We start from the raw sequence: 19,716 nt of genomic DNA on the forward strand, positions 1-19,716 counted from the left end.
TTTGTGTGTTTTTAAAATTATCCTTGTTTTTTAAAACTTTGAAGTGTATAGTGTGTAGCACTTCTGTTATATACTGCTAATGCTAGAATGCTTATTAAGCTCTGTTTACTCTTTTTTTTTTGAAAAGTACTACAGGGCTATTCTTTTCTTATGCTTGTCAAAGATGCTGGACTCCTAGCATGGAGTTGGGACTTGTGTAACATGCTACTTGTGTAACTACCAGGCTATTTTAGTTGGGTAGAAAGGTGGTCTCCCCCATTTCCAGCTGTCTTTTCAATGGTAGAGTATTATTAGGAGGAATTTGTTACATTCTCACTTTTCACAAAAGGAATAGCTTGCAGATCTCATTGACACAAGGACTGTCCAACTTGGATAAAATCTCTTCATACATACAAAAAAGTGGCTTTACAGAGCTATCTGTAACACAAGTTGAAAGAAGATCCAATTTTTTAAAAGTGCAAACTGTGTGTAACATAGGTTAACTAAACTTCGAAGACATTTATGACTGGGATTTAAAAGCATTCCTAAAGAGTCTTATTGTCAGTTAATCTTAAATTGCCATGCCCGAGGTAACTTTTCTTTGGTGTCTATGGCTGTAATCCTAAATTGTGGGACTTATTTCTATGTAAATGCACACAGGACAGGGTTGGAAGTGTCCTCTGCTAAATGTGAGGCATAATTAGGTGTTTCATCTACAGGCTTTTATCTTTGATTATCTGATTTTGCGTTCTTTGTAGCTTCTTCTGTTGGGGTTGAAATTAGTGTCTCTCATATTTATGATATCCTGGATGATCAATGAAGTCATAAATAAAGTCGCATTGGGAACTACAAGAACTACCTTGTTTGCAGATGCTGGTGAAACAAAGAAGCTACTAAGGCTACATCAGTCTATCCAGATTTTTAAAAAGTTGTCTTGAATTCTTGAAAATGTACATTGAAAAGGAAATATACAATAACTATACATTAGGAATATGCTGTCCTGTTGGCATACACCTGCTCCATAATTTCTTGTTCTACATATGCATTTATTCATAATCTATGCCCCAGAATCAATTCCAGACTGAATCAATTCTGAGATAATGAGGGATCTGAATGGTTAAGAAATATGTGGCCAGCTGACCACTCAAATGAGCAACCTTTAAAATCACTGATTAGTAATGTAAAAAAAAATCCACCTCCCTCCTATTTAAATGGGGGGGGGGAAGCTGTGCTAATGGGTGCAGACGGCTTGATTCTTGCATTCAGGGGAGAAACCTCCATTCAATAGAGTAGCTCGCACCTACAAAAACATCATCAGCACAGGTTAAAATGTTCTGAGCGTAACATGTGCATCCAGGGCTCTTATTTGAATACCTGTGCCCTGAACGCGAGAGTTGAAGCGAGCGGGCTGTAGTATGTTTTCTTGTATAAAACTTCGCAGACATGACCTTTTTTGAACTGGAGCTGGCTTTACATAAAGTCGCCCTCAGCGCCAGTTTGAGACCGCCTCACGGTGAAACCAGAGTTAGACTTCGAGAACAATGTGGGACCTTTGGCCGACTGCAGTTCCGGTCTTGCTCAACCGGTCCTGTTCCTGTTTACTGGTCGAGGGAAGCCGCAAGTCAGCATTGTTCATTTTTCCACAGCCATTCTACAGATGGCGGTAGGTGGAGTGGAGTCGCTCTATTCCTCGGCTTCTCTATGGTGAAGCCAAATTTTATAGCGAAGCTACTGTAGAAAAGAGGCTGTATTCTACAGCCGGAAGCTCTGGAATCGGACCCTCCCTCCAGAGAGTCAAAGTCGTAAATCTCTATGGCAGCAAGAAGGCGCTCTAGCATCCCCTCTCGTTGCTTAGGCGGCCGGAAGTGGAAGTAGGCGAAGCCACCGGCTGGGCTGCTCGATATGCGGAGGCGATGGCGGCTGGCAGGAGCTTGAGTCGCTCGGAACGGAAAGCGGCGGCGCGCGCCGAGTTCTTCCTTCAAGAGGAGCAGCGAGAGCGACGTAGACAGGTAGGGAAAGAAGAGTCCCTCCGGCGGCTCCTGCACCCCAAACAGGCGCCCACATCCCCTCTCTTCTCTCATTCGACGCCAGGTGTCCCGGATCCTTCACAAGCCGGTGACTGAGCGGTGCCCCGATGAAGCCATGCTTTTGTCTGAGTCTCAGGAGATCGTGCGCGACCTGGAGCGGCTTCGAAAGAAACGCGAGAGGCTGCGATGCCGGCAGGAGGAGGCGAGTGTGCTTCTTAGCTATGCCTTATAAGCGCGGCGTTAATGTGCATCTCTGTGTGGGTGTGAGTGAAAGACAGGAGTTCTAGTTCTGCTCGTTCTGCAGTAATAACCTCACCCCTTGGGAAGGGAAGGTACCGAAAGTTGGATAAGAGGACAAATATGCCGTGCAGGAACAGCCACTGGCTGGACTTTTTCTTTGAACAGTTTTCCCTTGGAGTTGGGAACAGCAGAACAAAGGCAGAAGGACTGCAGACTGGCCTGCTGTTCTACCTTCCCTGTTTCCTTGTGATCCACTCCAGTTTCCTTTATCAGCATGGGAACATGCAGAAATCTTAATTATTATTTAGCTTATTTAATGACTAGCATCATTTAGACAGTTCCATCCCAGCTGCGAACCAGCTCAGCAGTTTTTGCTGGCTTGTTTATCCTTGCCTGAATATGATGTATGCTATGCCTCATCCAGTATGCCATTAGACAACTAAGGCTTTAGCTGATGCTGCTTAGCAGCCCATAGTCACCAGCTATTCACATATTACCCTTTGGGAGGGAGAGTTAGTCAATAGCATGCTGGAAGTGCCTGCATAGGAAAGGCACAAAAACCCATTTTATAGCACCCCTATTGTTTTCTCCATTGCTTTCTGCTGTAGGCTAGGCAATTTGCTGCCCCAAACAATCAAGTCTCATGTCTTTTTTGGGGTGGGGTGGGGTGGGGGGGAGAAAACAAAATGATCATTTGCAGAATTCTTAACAGACACTGTTGGCCAGTGTTACATAGTGAGTCTATTCTGTAGTCCCAACTCCCAGGTTTTTATTTAATCGTTTTAGTTATTTATTACTCGTCTCTGCAGTGGAGACCGAAAGCACCTTGCAGCCTCATTCTCATCTCCTCCATTTTATCCTTCCAACAATCCTGTGAGCTGTGTAAATCTGAGAGAGACTAACTACCCTGTTTCCCCGAAAATAAGACAGTGTCTTATATTAATTTTTGCTCCCAAAGATGGGCTATGTCTTATCTTCAGGGGATGTCTTATTTTTCCGCTCCATAGCTGCATGCTCTGGTCGAAGGGCATGCTTTCAAACAAAAACTTTGCTACGTATTACTTTTGGGGGATGCTTTATATTTAGCACTTCAGCAAAACCTCTACTACGTCTTATTTTCAGGAAACAGGGTAGTGCAAGATCACCGAGTGAGCTTGTAAGACGGCCAGGGCCTCACAGATCCTGGTCTGATTGTCTGACAGCCACATCACACTGCCTATGATGCAAGATCAAGCTCATGCTATGACTGTAATAGCACATATTTGGAAGAAGTTTAGCTTAAATAAAAATGTACATGTTCATTTTATGTCCTTTTGATATCAGTGAAGCTGTTTTTATCCTGCATGCCCATAACTATCCACCCGTTTTCTTGAGTAGCAAACCAAGTTCCTTCTTGCACCCATTCCTCGTACCACATTTCCTTTTTACAGAACTGGTAGGGGATTGAGGGCTAACCAAAGGGAAGATGAAGGCAGATTAGCACAGATACCCTTCTAGAAGTAGACAGGGGTTTTGTTTTTGTCATGAGAAAACAATCAGAATGGTAATGGGACCATAGTTAGCAGTTTGAAATTGTAAAATATGCTTCTTCAGAAATCATTTTAATCTCTTGTTTATCCGCTCAGGTTTGTGATGACCCTGAAGAGTTGAAGAAAAAAGTGGGCAAGCTCTCTGTAGCTGTACAGGGTGCTAAACACCTCATCATCTATACAGGAGCTGGCATCAGTACGGTAAGACTCTGTGAGAGTTCTTCCACTGTCATATTTCACAAGATCCTATTGAGACTTATTTATTTATTTATTGCATTTTTATACCGCCCTCCCCCGGTATGTGTCTCTTATGGTCAGTCCATACATTAAACTTGCCACCTGAGAATGTAATCAGAGCATGGCTCATGATGGCCAGATCTTGCTTTTTGACAAACAGCCGTAATTAGCATATCACCTAAAGCTGATGAAAGGCACTAGGTGCCACACAGGAGATCTGGGCTCCCAGCTGTAAATCTGAATCCAGCAGTAGCCCAAGCTGTTTTTTCACGGGGTATGCAACACCATTCAGAACAAACTGACCCCTGAGCCCCAAGCAGCTTTTTCATTTTAAGTTTTGTCAGAATTAAACTAGCCTGGGAGGAGGGAGTTCTGGAATTACAACTGATCTCTGCTCTACAAATATTGGTTCCTCTGAAGAAAACAGCAGCTTCAGATGGTGGACTTTAGCAGCTTCAGTTGGTAGACTTCAGATGGTGGACATCACATTTGCAACGCTACATTTTGGAGATGTTGCTGTACGGCTTTCAAGTTTCAGCATCTCCTGTGAAAGCACTCTTAATTGATGAAGTGCAAATGCAAGGATCTTGAACTATGAGTGCAGTATCTGATTGTGCATTGGATGTTGCCTGGTATCCTCTGGATCAAACTAATGATGTGTCATGAAAAAGGTCTTGTTAGAACTCTTCAAGATAAGTGGCACAGAGTCTTTGCTAATCGTGACTTCTTGTCTCAAGGCTTAAAGGTATTTAGGTCTCTGGAGGAGACAGTAGCAATTTCCACCAATCTCCTTTCCCCCTATGCTGTTCCAGAGAATCTGTTGATTCCCTGGAACATAACTTTTGGGAGGCTTAGTGGGCTACATTGGAGTCTGAAGTAGAAATATTCTGCTTTGCAAGATTTGCAGATTGTTGGGTATTTGCCTCTGTTCCTGTCACTTTCCAGGAAACAGTTAGCATCCTACATGATCTCAATTGAAATTGTCACTGGCTTGAGCTTCTAATTATGCTTTCATGTACCAAATGTCTTGGTTGTGGTTGTTGGAAATGTAGAAGTCTCTCCCCAAAGCTGTCCCTACAAGAAGGGAAGGTTGGCAAGGCATGAAAACTTGTTCACCCCACATAATATTTTCAGAAAGTAAGGAGATTTTATCAGACCCCTCTTTGGCAAAGACCTGGTTGTGTGCAGGGTAGATTACTTGCACAACCTAACAATGGAAGGAGAAAGCCAAGCCAGACATCAGCTTCTGTCCTACATCAAATAATTGCTTTGTCAAGGGTAAAAAAGAGTTTCATATCACTGAAAGATTAGGTTAATTGTGGCACAAGGTTTCATGGAGTATCAGAGTATTTTATCAGATGTTTGACGGGTGTTCTGAAATGGCATACCCATCTGTATGGGGACGCATTAAACAGTGGAGTCAAAAGCCAATAAAATGAATGACATTTTTCATGTTTGTGTACAAAGCTTTGTTGTGTGCAAGATATGTGACCGTTCACAAAAGCCCCAATAAGTGACTTGCTTATATTGTGATGAGGCGATCTTCTTCAACTTAACCTGATTTACTACGTCATAGAAATTCATTGTTCTGTGAGTCCTAACAAGGAAGAATGAACAAACAAGATATGATCTCACTACTTCAAACAAGTAGTGCTGAACTGCTTGCCACGTGAGCCTCCTCGTGTGTTACTTGGCTTAAATCCAGGATTCCAAGAAACAGGTGTTATTCCTGGGCCTGAAGAAGAAAATGTTGTGTGAATTTCTCAGGCAGCATTCAGCATGGGATGAGAATTTGTGATTAGGTCCTTGTATTATGAAGGAGTTTGAATTTGGACGGGAGCAGAGTTAGTGTCAGGAAGGATAATCTAAGCAGGGGACTGAGGGGGTCTGTGGGAGACTGACTGGCCAGGGATATTGATGGATTAAGCGAATGCATCCTTGAAGACCCACTCAGTTGGCTTCCTTTTTCTCTTATGCCTCCCCATAACACAGGCAGCCTCAATCCCTGACTACAGAGGCCCAAATGGAGTGTGGACAATGTTGCAGAAGGGCAGAAGCATCAGGTAATCAGGCACTAACTAGCAGTTCATAAAGAGTTTCCTCATATTGAGGAGACTTTCCTCACTTCAAGGGTGAAAGTGAAACCAGGCTAACAATATATAACTGTATTTTCCCTTTGCCAGAGCTGCAGATTTGAGTGAGGCAGAGCCCACGCTCACCCACATGAGCATTGCCTGCTTGCACAAGCACAAACTGGTAAGGTTCCTTTGTCAATCCTGCACTATTGCACCTCTGGGAGAGGGCAACTGTGAGAGCTTAGCTGGCTATTGCCCAGGAAAAGCATTTCTTAAATTCCAAGAGGTTTTGTGGTGGTAAGAAAGCCTATCCATGTAAAGGATGGGAGTCATTGCACATACTGCACCTCCTCCCTACATGCTGTTACTGGGCATTTCCCATAGACAGTGTCATGGTGCAAAGGGCAAATACACTGGCATAACTTGGAGGAGAAATGACATCCCAGTACTTGGAGAAGTCTGCTCAAGTTTCCAGCTCCTCAAGCAAGAAACCTGTTGTTGCAGTTAAATAAGGGAGAATACTGCCAGGTTTGGGCTAGTGCTGGGCTTACTGTGATGTTGCAGGTATTTTTGCCCAGCCTTAGGGTCTTCCTCAAAGAAGTGAATCAAGGAGAAAGACTGGTAAGGAAGGGGGAACTAGCTTTTTTTCATTTCAGGCTGGCAGAGTCACTTTCAGCCTCCTTTTTGCAATCAGTCCTCCCAAAGCATGGGGCTACAGGTTACATAAATAGCTGTCTTCATAAAAGGCAGCCAAAAATCTATGGTGGAAGTCCATTATTGTGGCATATTAGGTGTGACATGTGGCACTTGGCAGAAAGTGCTTTTTCCACATTCCTGTAAAAAACTAGAATGCACAATGCATGTTGCTGGGGCTGCATAAAATGTGCTACTTACTGTCTGCTGAGTCTTTGCATTTCCTTTGATGCATCCCTCTAAGCAGAGATAGCTGTTAGGTTGCTACCTCCTAGTTGTGCATGCAGCTTGTTAGCATTCTCATGTTAGGAATACAAGGCTGTGCAGTCCATAGACCTGCTAGCATGAGCACCTGAAATAAAGTCAGGACTATGATGCTTATCTCTGCTGGAGAGATGTTGGCCACTTGTAACTCATCAGACTATTACATTGGCTAATTGTACATTACATGACATTAGCTAATTAGCAGGAATTTAGAACATAGGTGTTCTGTGCCATTTGTTTTGGCAATAGCAGAGCAGTGCGAAAGGAAGTGAAATGTTGCCTAGGAGATGTGAGAGAACTTTGCAGCCACTGCCTTAAGTGCTGATAAGGGGAAGAGAAGTCTCTTACCTTTGAACTTTTATCAGTAGCTCTGCTTTCTTTCATTTTAGGTGCATCATGTGGTATCACAAAATTGTGATGGGCTCCACCTGCGTAGCGGCCTCCCTCAAGAAGCCCTTTCCGAGCTGCATGGAAACATGTACATAGAGGTGAGCACTCACAGAGAGCAGGGGCTTAGTACACCATAGCAATTTTGGAGTCCTAACCAGGAATCTGTGCTTCTATCCTTTGTTAGGTCTGCACATCTTGCATACCCAATCGTGAATATGTGCGAGTATTTGATGTGACAGAACGCACGGCCCTACACAGGCATCATACTGGCAGGATGTGCCACAAATGCGGGGCACAGTTGAGAGATACCATTGTCCACTTTGGGGAGAAGGGCATCTTACAGCAGCCCTTGAACTGGGAGGCAGCAATAGAGGCTGCAAGCAAAGCGGATGTGATCCTTTGCTTGGGATCTAGCTTGAAGGTAACCATTGAGAGAACATCTTTAGTGGCTCTCCTGTTTGTTCAAGTTTGTTGTAGCAGTTGCTCATGGGCATTTCACTGTTTTCAGTAATGTGCAAAGTTTTTCCAGAGTGATCATAGAAGGGAGAAGAATCTCTGAAAGCAGTTGAGATCAGTTCTTTGAGATTTCTGTTTGCAGCTTTCAGGGTTTCGTGGTGAAAGGAAAACATGCACAACTCTCTGTGTGTTAAGTACCATCAAGTCACTTTAGATTCATGGGAACCCTATAAATCGATGTCCCCCCAAATGTCCTATTATTAACATCCAGTCTTGCAAACTGAAGGACAAGGCTTCCTTTAATAGAGTCAGTCCATCTCATGTTGGGTCTTTTTCTGATGCCTTCAACATTTCCTAGAATTATAATCTTTCCCAGTGACTCTTGTCCTTTCATAATGTGACCAAAGTACGACATCCTCAGTTTAGATACTTTAGCTTCTAGAGACAGTTCAGGCTTAATTTTATCTAGACTGAACCCACTTATTTGTATCTGTAAAACACCCATCACCACATCTCAAATGAATCTACTTTATTTATTTATTACTTACTTACTTAATTAATTAATTACTTTTATATACCACCCTCCCCCTGAGGGCTCAGGGCGGTTCACAACAATTTTAATGTCATCTTTCTTCGTTGTCCAACTTTCACACCCATACATAGTAACGAGGAATACGATGGCATGAATTAATTTGATTTTGGTTGCTAGTGGCACATCCTTATACTGAAGAATCTTTCTATCTCCTTCATGGCTGCCCTTCCCCGTCTCAATTTCCTTCTGACTTTTTGGTTGCAGCCTCCCTTTTGTTTGATGATGAAGCCAAGGCATAGAAAGTAGTGAACAATTTCAGTGTCCTCATTGTCAGCTTTAAAGTTGAGTAATTCCCCAATAGTCATTATTTTTGTCTTCTTGCTGTTCAGCTATAGTCCTGCTTTGGCACTTTTTGCTTTAACTTTCATCAGTATTCATTTCAAGTCTTTGCTATTTCCTGCCAGTAATGTGATATCATATTAATGCTCCTCTCCCAACTTTTACTCCATCTTAATTTAAATTTAATCCAAGTTTCCTTATGTTATGTTATGCAAATAAATTGAAGAGACAGGGAAATAAAATGCATTCTTGCTGACGCCTTTGTCAATTGGAAATGGCTCTGTTTCTTCATCTTCTGCCGTAACAGTAGCCTCTTGTCCAGAGTGCAGGTTATGCACCAAAACAATCAGAGGTACAACTACCTTTATTAATTCTCCCCCTCCTGCCAATACAACATGGCATGTTTTAGCACTGTACCAATAGAATTCTGTGCTGAGAACGTGTTTTCTTGATCCGTGTCCTAAAACAGGAACGAAGCCTACATTTCAGAAAGTATGCTTGTCTCAAGCAATCATTTTTTTTACAGCTAGAGTAATCACAATAAACAATGTGAGACTCACAAACAACAGAGTGGTTTGTGGCTATATAATCTGTGATATTTCAAGGGAAGGTTTCAAAATAAAGTCACATGTCTGGTCAGGTTGGCCTTTGCCTTCCATACAAACAAGGCTTCATGTGAGGAGGGGTTGAACATATGGCCTGCTTGTGTAGGAACTGCAAGAGTGGTTCTTTGGCCACTGTAGAGAAGCATACTGAATGTTCTTTTAATTTTGGTGAGGTTTTCTGTTCCCTTATTTCAATGCGTGTGGGAGCTCACTTAGCGCTTGAGTGCACGCTGCTGAGATTTTGCTGAACTGCCTTTTGCCCATCCATTTTAATTTTTTTCCTGCTGCTGCTGCTGCTTCTCTGCTGGGGAGGGAAGAGAAAAACTGCAGCTCTGCTCTACCCACCCCTGACGAATTTCACCAGCTGCAGGGGTGGGGCAGTTCATCTTGCAGTGCCTACAAGAAGCACACTGGTTCTTTTTTGCTGCTGCTTCTGCTACTCTGCTGAGAAGGGAAGAGGAAGGCTGCAGCTCTGCTCGGCCAATGGGCGGTGGCACAAGGACATCGTCTGTTAGGGTGTCCATTTGGGGGACCATTGGGGCAGGGCAGACTTTTTAAAAATTGTCTTGAGGGGTGAGGTAGGGTGGTGTGGATGGTCTCATGGTTAAACATTTGGGAGGAGTGTTTTTGGCCAGCAGTTGGGTACATAGGGGAGTCCCCCCTGATCTGCCCCCCTCGCCAGTGTGACTGGGCACGGTGGTCAATGTTGGTGGTGCACAGAGCGGGGGTGCGGAGATACAGGGTCTCAATGCGTGGATGAGAAGGTGGTGTAAGGCAGAGGGTTTCAGATTTGTCAGGAACTGGGGAACCTTTTGGGACAAGGCAGGCCTGTACAAAAGGGACGGGCTTCATCTTAACCAAAGAGGAACCAGGCTGCTCGCGCTCAACATTAAAAAGGTGGCAGAACAGCTTTTAAACTGATCCCTGGGGGAAAGCTGACAGGAGCTGAGGTGACTTCGGTTCGGAATACAGTATCTATGGCAGGGGTAGGGAACCTGCGGCTCTCCAGATGTTCAGGAACTACAATTCCCATCAGCCTCTGTCAGCATGGCCAATTGGCCATGCTGGTAGGGGCTGATGGGAATTGTAGTTCCTGAACATCTGGAGAGCCGCAGGTTCCCTACCCCTGATCTATGGGAATGCAGGCAGAGAGGGAGGTTTTTCTAAATCAACCACATACAAGCGGGGAACATAGCAATGTGCATGTGACAAGGGATAGTGTCTACAAAAGACTTGAGGGTAAAGCACATAAATCCCAGGTTAAGGACAGAGACAGGGTATTCAGGTGTCTCTATGCTAACAGTAGAAGCCTTCAACCTAAAATGGGGGAGCTGGAGTACACAGTTTTGAAGGAGGACCTTGATATAGTGGGCATTATTTATTTATTTATTTATTTATTTATTATTTAAATTTTTATACCGCCCCATCCCCAGGGGCTCTGGGCGGTGTACAACATAACTAATATAACAAAGTCGGGAGCAACAATGAATAAGATAACAATAACCCATAAGGCTCCATCATTAAAACATACTAAAAACATATTAAATTGTGTTAAAACAGAGACATGGTGGAATGAGGAGAACCAGTGGGATGCTGTTATACCAGGTTACAGGCTCTATAGCAGGGGTCCCCAAACTATGGCCCGGGGGCCAAATGTGGCCCCCTGAAGGCATTTATCCGGCCCGCCAGCCATGGCAGCGATGGCTCCATTCATGTGCAGTGGGGGCTCGAGGGAGAGGAGGAACCGGTCCCAACGGCTGTTGATTGCAATTACATGATGGCACCCCCAAATCTCCATGAATTTTCTGACCCAGAGTTGGAAACCTTACATGTGGCAACGCCTGCTCCGCCCTTCCCTCTCAGCTACTCCATGTGTTGCTCTCAGGCTTTCTGTTCTGCCTCACTCCCATTGGCATCAGCCAGGCTGGCGAATCGCTCGCTGGCTGCTAGGGAGGAAAGAACCCAGGAAGATACCTGATCCTGGGTTAGATGGAATGTTTCATTGGGAAAGTTCTGCTTTTTTTTTTTTTTACAGGGGAAGATATTCCACAGCCTCCCCAACAATATTTGGAGCCCACCCTGTACTTGACATACTTTGGTCACTGTTCTAAAAATAGACCATGACAGAAAGGCTGAAAGGTGAAATCAAACATTTTACAATCATTTGTGCATAGGAATTTGTTCATAGTTTTTTTTAGTCCGGCCCTCCAACAGTCTGAGGGACAGTGAACTGGCCCCCTATTTAAAAAGTTTGGGGACCCCTGCTCTATAGGAAGGATAGGACAGGGCGCATTGGAACTGTGGACTCTGGTCTAATCCAGCTGGCTTGTTCTTATGTTCTTATGTTGAGAGGATAGCCTTGGGAGAGCAGTTCATCAGCATCCCCCTTTCAGAGGGCCCAGCCTGCCCGCCAACAAGCGTGGTTTGAGGTGGTGTCTAATCTGCAGGCTAATAGCTATGATCAGGGGGTTGGCTGATTGGGGGCATGTGCCTGGTTGGCAAGGAGGGGGGGTGTCTGGGGGCCATATTCTAGTACTGATGGGCAGGGTGCTATGGTGTTGGGGCACAGAGAGATAGGTTGCAGAGAAAGAATCCTAGATGTTTGGATGCTATCACCCCTTCTACTTTGCCCCCCAACCTTGGAGAACAGGAGTCCATGTCATCCAGCCCACTGGCCTGGTTCTGCTGCTTGTGAATGCCAAGTCAGTCTAAAATAAATCTGTCCTCATCTAGGATTGATCCTGGATGAGGGGGCATTACAGGGACCTGGCAGGTCTGGCTGGTGGGGTGTGGGAGTGGCTGTGGTCCATCACCCTCACCGCCCTATGGCTTGTATAGAGAAATTGTATTTGGTGCTTGAGCAAAGAGACAAGTTGGGACTGCTGCTGGTGTACCACTCACCCAGCTGCCCAGCTGCATCCCTGCCTGAGAGAGGCAGTCTCAGAGGTGGGGCATGCAGGAAGGCTTTTTCTGTGATTGATCCCAGGCTCTGGAATAGTCTTGCCTTGAAGATTTGCTATGCATGTACCCTTTATGGGTTTAGGTGCATAGCAAAGACCTTCCTCTTCACCTTTTACAGCTGCTGGTCTGGGGTGGGAGTTATTTTAATGTGATTTTAATGCTTTTTAAATTGTTCTGTTTTATTCATTATGTTTTATTGTGGTTTTTAAATTTTTAAAACCTTCGTAAGCCACTTGGAGACACTAGTATGAGTCAGGGTATAAATATAATTTTTTTTAAAAAAGACTTTAGTTGTAGAAAAGTAAATTCTTATGTTTGTACTGCAGTGTTTCCTTTACCGAGACCAGAGGAGGGCTGGCCCATTCTGAACAATCTACTTTTTAAATAGAATTCCTGTAGTCCACTGGTTGTACGCTAACATTTATGAATCAAGAAGTCTTTGCTCAGGATCTCTTTACAATTAAAATATATGTAATCTGTGTCAAGTGATCCTGAGTATGTACTTTTGTGTAAGGGTATAAGAGAAGCTGTGCTGGACCAGATTGAGGTCTTCCTCCATTTCAGTGTTTTTTGCAGCAATCCCTGTAGGCAATGGTCCTTCGTAGAAGTGGTCTGCCCACCCCTGATGTTGACTGTCTGTCTTTTGGGGGAGGGGGTGTGTTCTGTTTACTTGCATTCCATAGGAATTCTGTTCTCAGATTAATCCTGCCGCCCTGAGCCCTATGGGAATGGGTGGGGTAGAAATATGAGAATAAAATAAATTTTAAAAGTTTCTCTGGCATCCAAATTCTGTCCCCTAGATTGCCCCTACTTATCCTCTTTTCTGGCCACTGAAGAAGGCATTGGAGTTGATATTAATAAAAATAACTTTTCTGAGGTATCTAACAGCTGAACCCTGCTTGTTCCCTTGCACTGATTGAATGCTTTGGTGATATTTCCCTTTCTGTAACAGGTTTTGAAGAAGTATCCACACTTATGGTGCATGAGCAAGCCACCCAGGCGCCGCCCGAAGCTCTACATTGTAAATCTTCAGGTGAGTTCGAGCCAAATAGTTTATGTGCAGAGCACTTTGCTCTGGTTTCAAATGTCATATGATTTTAGCTGCTTTCCCATTATTATTAGGATGGGCTGTAGCTCAGCAGCAGAGCAATATTTTGCATACAGAAGGGCCTCAGGTCAACTCTTGGCACTTGAGTTTTAATGGAAAGGAATCTCAGGCAGCAGGAATGGAAAGAACTTTGAGATTTTGGAGACTAGACTGTTAGTCTGACTCTGCCTTGTTTTTATGTTTTAGAAGTTTGCATGACTATCAACAGTGTAAACGGGCTCGGTGTAGGATTCCTACTGTTTTGCACATGTACCCCTACCCTGAGAATTCACTAGCTGTGGTTTTCTCTTACGACGACTTACAAATATCTGTGCGTTTCTATTTATGATCATCAGAGTCCTGCTAAATGTTAATGGGAAGTGGTCTGAATTGCAAAATATTAAAGACTTGTTTCCCTCCTCCAAACTGTCTTAAAAGGGGTTACTTAGTATATTCTGTCTTGATAGTTGGTTGCATCTAATTATACATGTTAGTGTGATTAGTAACTCCTTTGTGCTTAATAAATTATAAAACATGAGTGGATTGCTGTTTCTTTGTCATGGGACTAACAGGTCATCAGTCATTTTACAATCCAGTTGATTCTTGTTTTGTAGAAGTGGTAAGTCAGTTATTCAGTTCCATGACAATATTGCTTGTTCTATCTACAGTGGACACCAAAGGATGATCTAGCAGCCCTAAAGCTTCACGGGAAATGTGATGATGTGATGAAGCTTTTGATGGATAATCTAGGCCTTCCCATCCCTTGCTATGACAGGTCAGCAGAATTTTGGGCTGTAAAGGTTGTAACCTTATTACTTTTTCATTACGACAGTCATAAAGGTATTAGTAGGTTTTCCTCCACCACCTTACTGCAGTTGCTTACACGATATCATATGGCTGTTAATGGCATTCTTTTGGAATGCTGGGCCATAAGGTATGTTTGTAATTTAATTATTATTTTGAGTCAGAAAGTGATTCTGAGCAGTCACCAGGTCATTTGTTACAGTTGCAAGACACTGCAATCTAAGGTCTGCTTTGCTGTGGGGCGTTAAACATGGTAAACTCGGCACCGTTCAGCTGCAAGGGTGGGGCCAAAGGTCGGGTCAAAGCCTTACATAGGCTCCCGGCTGCCCCTCCTGATGATGCTGGAGCCCATAGCGGGCATGGCCTCCTGCCTTCCGCCCTTCTAAGGGCAGGCGTAGCGGGGCCTCTTTGGAGTGCCCATCCCAGGCAGCAATTGCGGGCCCTGTTGATTCAGGGCCGCTCTTTCCGCTCTTTGTTTTTTACTTGATGCTTGTGTTCCAGGCAGTGGTGTGAAATTCTTTGGTAGTGTTGTAAATTTAAAATGGCACATTCTCTCTTTTTGTCCCTAGAACAAAGGATCCCATATTCACTTTGGCTACTCCTCTGCGACCTGAAGAAAGCGACAGCCACAGCCGGAAACCTGTGGCTCCACCAGCAAGTCTTCATGAAGTACAACTAGGCCAGCAGCAGCTGATGTCTGCAGCTCCTCTTTCTGGTGGCTGGTTTGGCAGGGGCTGCGCAAAAGGCACTAAGAGGAAAAAACCCTCTTGATTATGGCCCTGCCCAAAGAGGACACTAGACTTTTAAACTTTGGGGTCCAATTGAAGTTGCTGAAGTCAGCAAAATAAATGTCATCTGCACTTAATATGATCAGGATTGCTGGGTTAACTGGAAAAAGTAGCTGCTATTTTCATAGATGTTTTATATAATTTTCTTACCTTACAAGCAGGAGCAAGGCCAAAGCCAGCCTAGGTTGGTTCCTACTGTGTAAGAGATGGTTGGCATTTAATACTCAGGGCTGCCAGTTCTTAAATTACAGAAATGATAAAACAATAAATGGCTGTTTCTTGGAAAGCTTATTTTTTTCTTTTACTGCAGAGGCTGACTCACCACCCATTATATATATCTATGCCTCCTGCGTCTGGCTATATTGGAGCGAAAGCAAGCATATCAGTTGAGATTGTGCTATGGAAGATGTGAATCTGTACCAGAAGGGAGGTGTTTTGCAACTTTAGATGGGTCTTGTGGCAGTCTCACACTGGTAAAATGTAGCATAATTATAATGTCTACATTTATTTATTTCAGACTTTTATAAGCTGCCTTTCTCCCTCATGGAAACCACTCAACATGGCTTATAATATAAATTGAAGTCGTGCCCACAGGGTCGCAAGGAAGAGGCGAGACGCGGAGATATCATCCGGTGGAGAGAGCCAGCCGCAGGAAGCGCGGTCTGTGAACCTGGCAACTCTCCCGTGTGCTAGTCCCTGGCACCTTTTATTAGGGTTTCTCTGGGGGCATGTAAAGGGGTCGGATAGGCGGGAGAGCGGGAGAACGGGAGATCATCATGTGATGCATGATCTCATCGGGCTGCTATGTGCAGGAGGAAGTGTCCGCGTCTGGGTCTAATCCATACCTGGGGGCAAGAGCCCTTTTGTCCCTTTGTCTGGGACACCTGGTGACCGTGAGTCGGGTAGTTCATGACCTGTGACTCACGGGGGAACGGGGGGTGGGGGAGCGTGTGCGCCCAGAAGGCCGTAGCTGGCACCGGCATTCCAAGCGCTCTATCTACGGTTCTGCTGGGTTCGCGGGCTCACCCCTACATCTCCCCGTTTCTAACATTTTAGAATGGGAGCCGAATTAGCTGGGGCAATTTAGGGGAACGCTTGCCTCCCCAGGAACTCGCTCAAGCTGGTTGAGCTGTTTGTGCAACATGAGAACCTGGTTACGACGTAGGGGAAGGTCAAGGGGTTTCTTGCACACATTACAGGCAAAAGTAGAGATACATTGAACAAGGCAGGATCCAACAATAAGACATACAATCAAACCAATGAAGAACTGTACGATAGCACTCAACCATCCCCCTGGCAGCCAGCTCCAAAGGGCCGACCACCAATGGGGCAACACGTCGTACTTCAGATTAGATACAATATCTTGCAACTCATGCACTTTCATATGAATCAAATGGGAGTTATCAGAGAGATTAAAACAACACATATTATGTACATTCTCACAACCTTGGTGATGCAGTAACAGCAAGTAATCAATAGCGGCGTGATTATCTAAAGTTGCTTGACGAAGTTCCTGCTGCTCGGAGGCCAGAGCATCCAGAGCAATGGAGGTGGAATTGATGGACTTCGCAAGGGCACAGGCCAGCCGGCCGATAGTCTTGGCGTTGTAGGTAGCGAGTCCTGGGACTCCCACCAGGGAAGTTGCGAGGGAAACATACTCTGCCTTGGAAAGGGCAACCGCGTCGCTCCGGCAAGAAGGGTCGAGGGGAAGGGTGGAGCGGCGACGGCGCTTGGGCTCCCGGGGTGGAGCCTGAGGCAGGACGATGGTGAGACAGCTAAGACAGCAAAGAGTTCCGGCGGAGAGGCAAGCGGGGATGTAGTTGAAAGTTCTCTCCCCGCAAGTCCAGAACCAACCTTTAGGAAGGAGGATGTTCCCATATATAGGGGGAATGTCCTCCACGTGTGTGAAGTTCCAATTGGCCGAGCCGGTGATTGGGCTCGGGCCGGCTTCTTGTCCCGCCACGTCGGCAATGCGGGCACAAGTGTTGGACTCGTGGTTGGCGACAGTCTTGGTGATGAGGGAGAGAGAGCCAGCGGGGAGGGTCTGGACGACGGGTCCCCAGTCAGTGCTCATAGAGTACCTGATAGACGAGGCATTCATGAATGGGCTCAGGCCAGACTCCTCTAGGAAGTCCCCAGGGGCTTTGCAGACGGGAAGCAGGCAGGAGCTCAGCAAACTTCCCACCCCCAGATACTGGCCCAAGCAGAAGGATGAGACGTTGGCAGCGGCAGCGAACCGCTCCCAGATGTTGGCTTGATTAAGATCCAAGAGGGGGTGACCGATTGTCACCGGCAGGAGGCAGCAAAGCAAGCAGATGATTGTGACTGCGGAATTTGCAGTAATAACCGCAAAGATGGCAACGCAGAGATCCTCGGGTGTCTCGGGGCGGCCACGTTGTTGCAGCAACTCCCGAGCCTGGCTGGTCGTTGCCTTGACGTCCCCCCAGGTCATCCGGGTCTTCGGACCGTTCTGGCGCTGGCGGCAGCTCCGTCGAGGCAGCGGGGCAGGGTCCTCCAGGGAGATCCGCTCCATCTCTGGGATGGGGTTGGTTTCCTTCTGGTGCCACTCCATGGGCTGGCCGGACATGGCGAGCTGGAATCCACCCTCCCCAGGTTATGAGAGGGGCCGGGCCCCGCCAAGCTCGGTCTGGGAGCTGGCGGTAGTAGACCTGGGCGTGGGGGAGAGGCTCTGACTGCCTGAAGTGCCTCTCCACGGGGGTGATCTGTTGCCCAGAGGGTAGGGCGAGCAAGTTTAAATGATTGATGGTGAATAGCACTTTTGATACAGTCTGCTGAATGAAACCTAAGTTGGGGGGGCCACCTACTCCCCTTTCTTTAGTTTGTTTGGCTAAAATTTCCTTGAAGGTGCGGTTGGCCCGCTCAACGATCGCTTGGCGATGACGAGTGCTTAGGGCGTGGAGTAGGGATAGGAAGGGTGAAGGGCAGGCAACTCCTATGGAGAGTTGGCCTCAAAACGTCATCAAAATGCGCCAAGGCGATGGTCCAAGCCCCCGGGGAGGGGGGCGAGTGGACCGTCAAGGGATTGTGGGTATGCATATTTAATTTGTAGGACAAAAGAATATTGGGAGTGCTCGTAGAGAAAGGAATGCATCAGGAAAGCAAGGCAATCATACAGTTGGGGGTTATTTTTTGGAACAAAAGGCAGGAGGAGGTTCCATCTTTGGGTAGATGTACTTACCATGACCACAAAGGTTGATCAAAAGGTGGTACTCCGATGTTGGATTAGGACGCGAGCATTCAGCCTTGGCGCCAGCCAGAGACCGCTCCTTAAGGGGCGGTTTCGGCCAAGACGCCGGAGTAGCCTAGGGTCTTTAATATATTTTGGAGTGATTATAGTGCTTAAAATCAATCGAAGGACCTAACCTGGGGCCTGTCCTGGCAGTGCTGCGGTACCAGGATGGGCCCAGATTTTAATCCAGGGAGGGCCAGTCAGCCAATTGGCCCTCCCGCCTTTGCTGGTTGAAGAATAGAAGAAGAGAGAGAAAGAAGGAAAGAAGGAAAGAGCTCCTGAGCAGGAGTTCTGGGGCTGAGACGGGGAACACAGTCGGGGTTGGGAGGTGGAGATCTCAATGTGGCCAGCCGCTAGTTGTTCTTCTACTAGCTGGTGCATGGTGGCCAGCTTTTCTCGGGGCAGCGGCCATTGTTCCACCCAAACGGGGGTCTTGGTGATCCATGTGAGGGGGAGAGCGGTGGGAGTAGGCTTATCCATCCCAGACTAAAGTCGTTTTGACCTGGCTCATAAGATCCCTTCCCCACAAGTTAACGTGGATGTCCAAGACGATGGGACGGACTGTGAGCTGTCGCTCGAGCCCCGGGCTGCAGACCGTGAGCGGGCGGATGCTCCGTCTCGCGGTTTGCTTTCCCCCCACCCCCCAGATGCGCGGGCAAGCCTCTGTTGGCCACTGATCAGGCCACTCGGCTGCTCTGATGACGGTTACATCGGCGCCGGTGTCCACAAGCCCTTTGAACGGACACCCTTCTATGGCGAGCTCCAGGTACGGGCGGGAGCTACCGATGGGTGTTTCCACCGCCGCTACGGTGGTGCCGGCTGTGCCTCGATGGTTACCTGGGCTCGTGGCCTTTATTGAATCGGCGGCAGGCAGCGCGTGGGGCAGGAGGATCAGCTGTGCGCAGCTGATTCCGCTGGGCAGTTCCTGTGGGATGTTTGTCCACACCTGGATGTGAATGGCTCCCTGGTGTGTGGAGTCAATGACCCCTGGAATAACAAACAACCCCTGCTCAGCGGCGGAGGCCTTGGGCAAGACTAACCCGACGGCTTCCGAGGGAATGGGATCGCTATACTGGGTCGGAGCAACGAGGATCTCATGGGGGAACTTAAGGGAAAGAGGTTGGGTGCAGGTGAGAGAGATACCATTGGAAGGAGGTGGTTTTGGCGTGGGCCTCGGTTCTTGGGATCGCTTCAGTACTCTCCTCCTTGGTCCTGGGCTGGGGAGAGGCCCGGGTGCGAGTTTCCCGACTGGCACTCGCTTCTCCAGTGGAAGCCTTTCTGGCACTGGGGGCATTTGGTCTTGGGCCTTCCCGGGGGTCCTCGCCTCCTGGGGGCGGACCCCCCTCCGTCAGGGTTGTAAGCCCCCCCGCCGGGCAACCTACAATCCTTCCGGAAGTGTCCCGGCCTGCTGCAGTTGAAGCACCCGCCTTGGGGCTGTCCCCCGGTGGTGGAGAGTGCTG

At 46.7% G+C, this 19,716-nt stretch overlaps 1 protein-coding gene across 1 annotated transcript; it reads left to right on the forward strand.

Moving 5' to 3' along the window:
* The first annotated feature begins 1,249 nt into the window (after positions 1-1,249).
* Positions 1,250-15,292, forward strand: SIRT7 (sirtuin 7). The gene is made up of 10 exons (XM_048490203.1): positions 1,250-1,988; positions 2,071-2,208; positions 3,872-3,976; positions 6,005-6,075; positions 6,196-6,268; positions 7,434-7,532; positions 7,619-7,855; positions 13,280-13,360; positions 14,083-14,189; positions 14,788-15,292. Exons 1-10 carry the CDS (start codon positions 1,893-1,895, stop codon positions 14,987-14,989), a joined length of 1,209 nt encoding a protein of 402 aa, XP_048346160.1. The 5' UTR covers positions 1,250-1,892; the 3' UTR covers positions 14,990-15,292.
* The last annotated feature ends 4,424 nt before the right edge of the window (positions 15,293-19,716 follow it).

The sequence above is a fragment of the Sphaerodactylus townsendi genome, linkage group LG03 (genome assembly GCF_021028975.2).
Source record: "Sphaerodactylus townsendi isolate TG3544 linkage group LG03, MPM_Stown_v2.3, whole genome shotgun sequence".
NCBI classification, from domain to species: domain Eukaryota; kingdom Metazoa; phylum Chordata; class Lepidosauria; order Squamata; family Sphaerodactylidae; genus Sphaerodactylus; species Sphaerodactylus townsendi.

What these genes read in the sequence shown, in the direction of transcription:
- SIRT7 (XM_048490203.1), top strand. Translation starts at nt 1,893, where the DNA reads ATGGCGGCTGGCAGGAGCTTGAGTCGCTCGGAACGGAAAGCGGCGGCG. An exon ending in GCTTGGGATCTAGCTTGAAG is followed by an intron (nt 7,856 to 13,279) that starts GTAACCATTGAG and finishes TTTCTGTAACAG; the next exon opens with GTTTTGAAGAAGTATCCACA. An exon ending in TCTACATTGTAAATCTTCAG is followed by an intron (nt 13,361 to 14,082) that starts GTGAGTTCGAGC and finishes TTCTATCTACAG; the next exon opens with TGGACACCAAAGGATGATCT.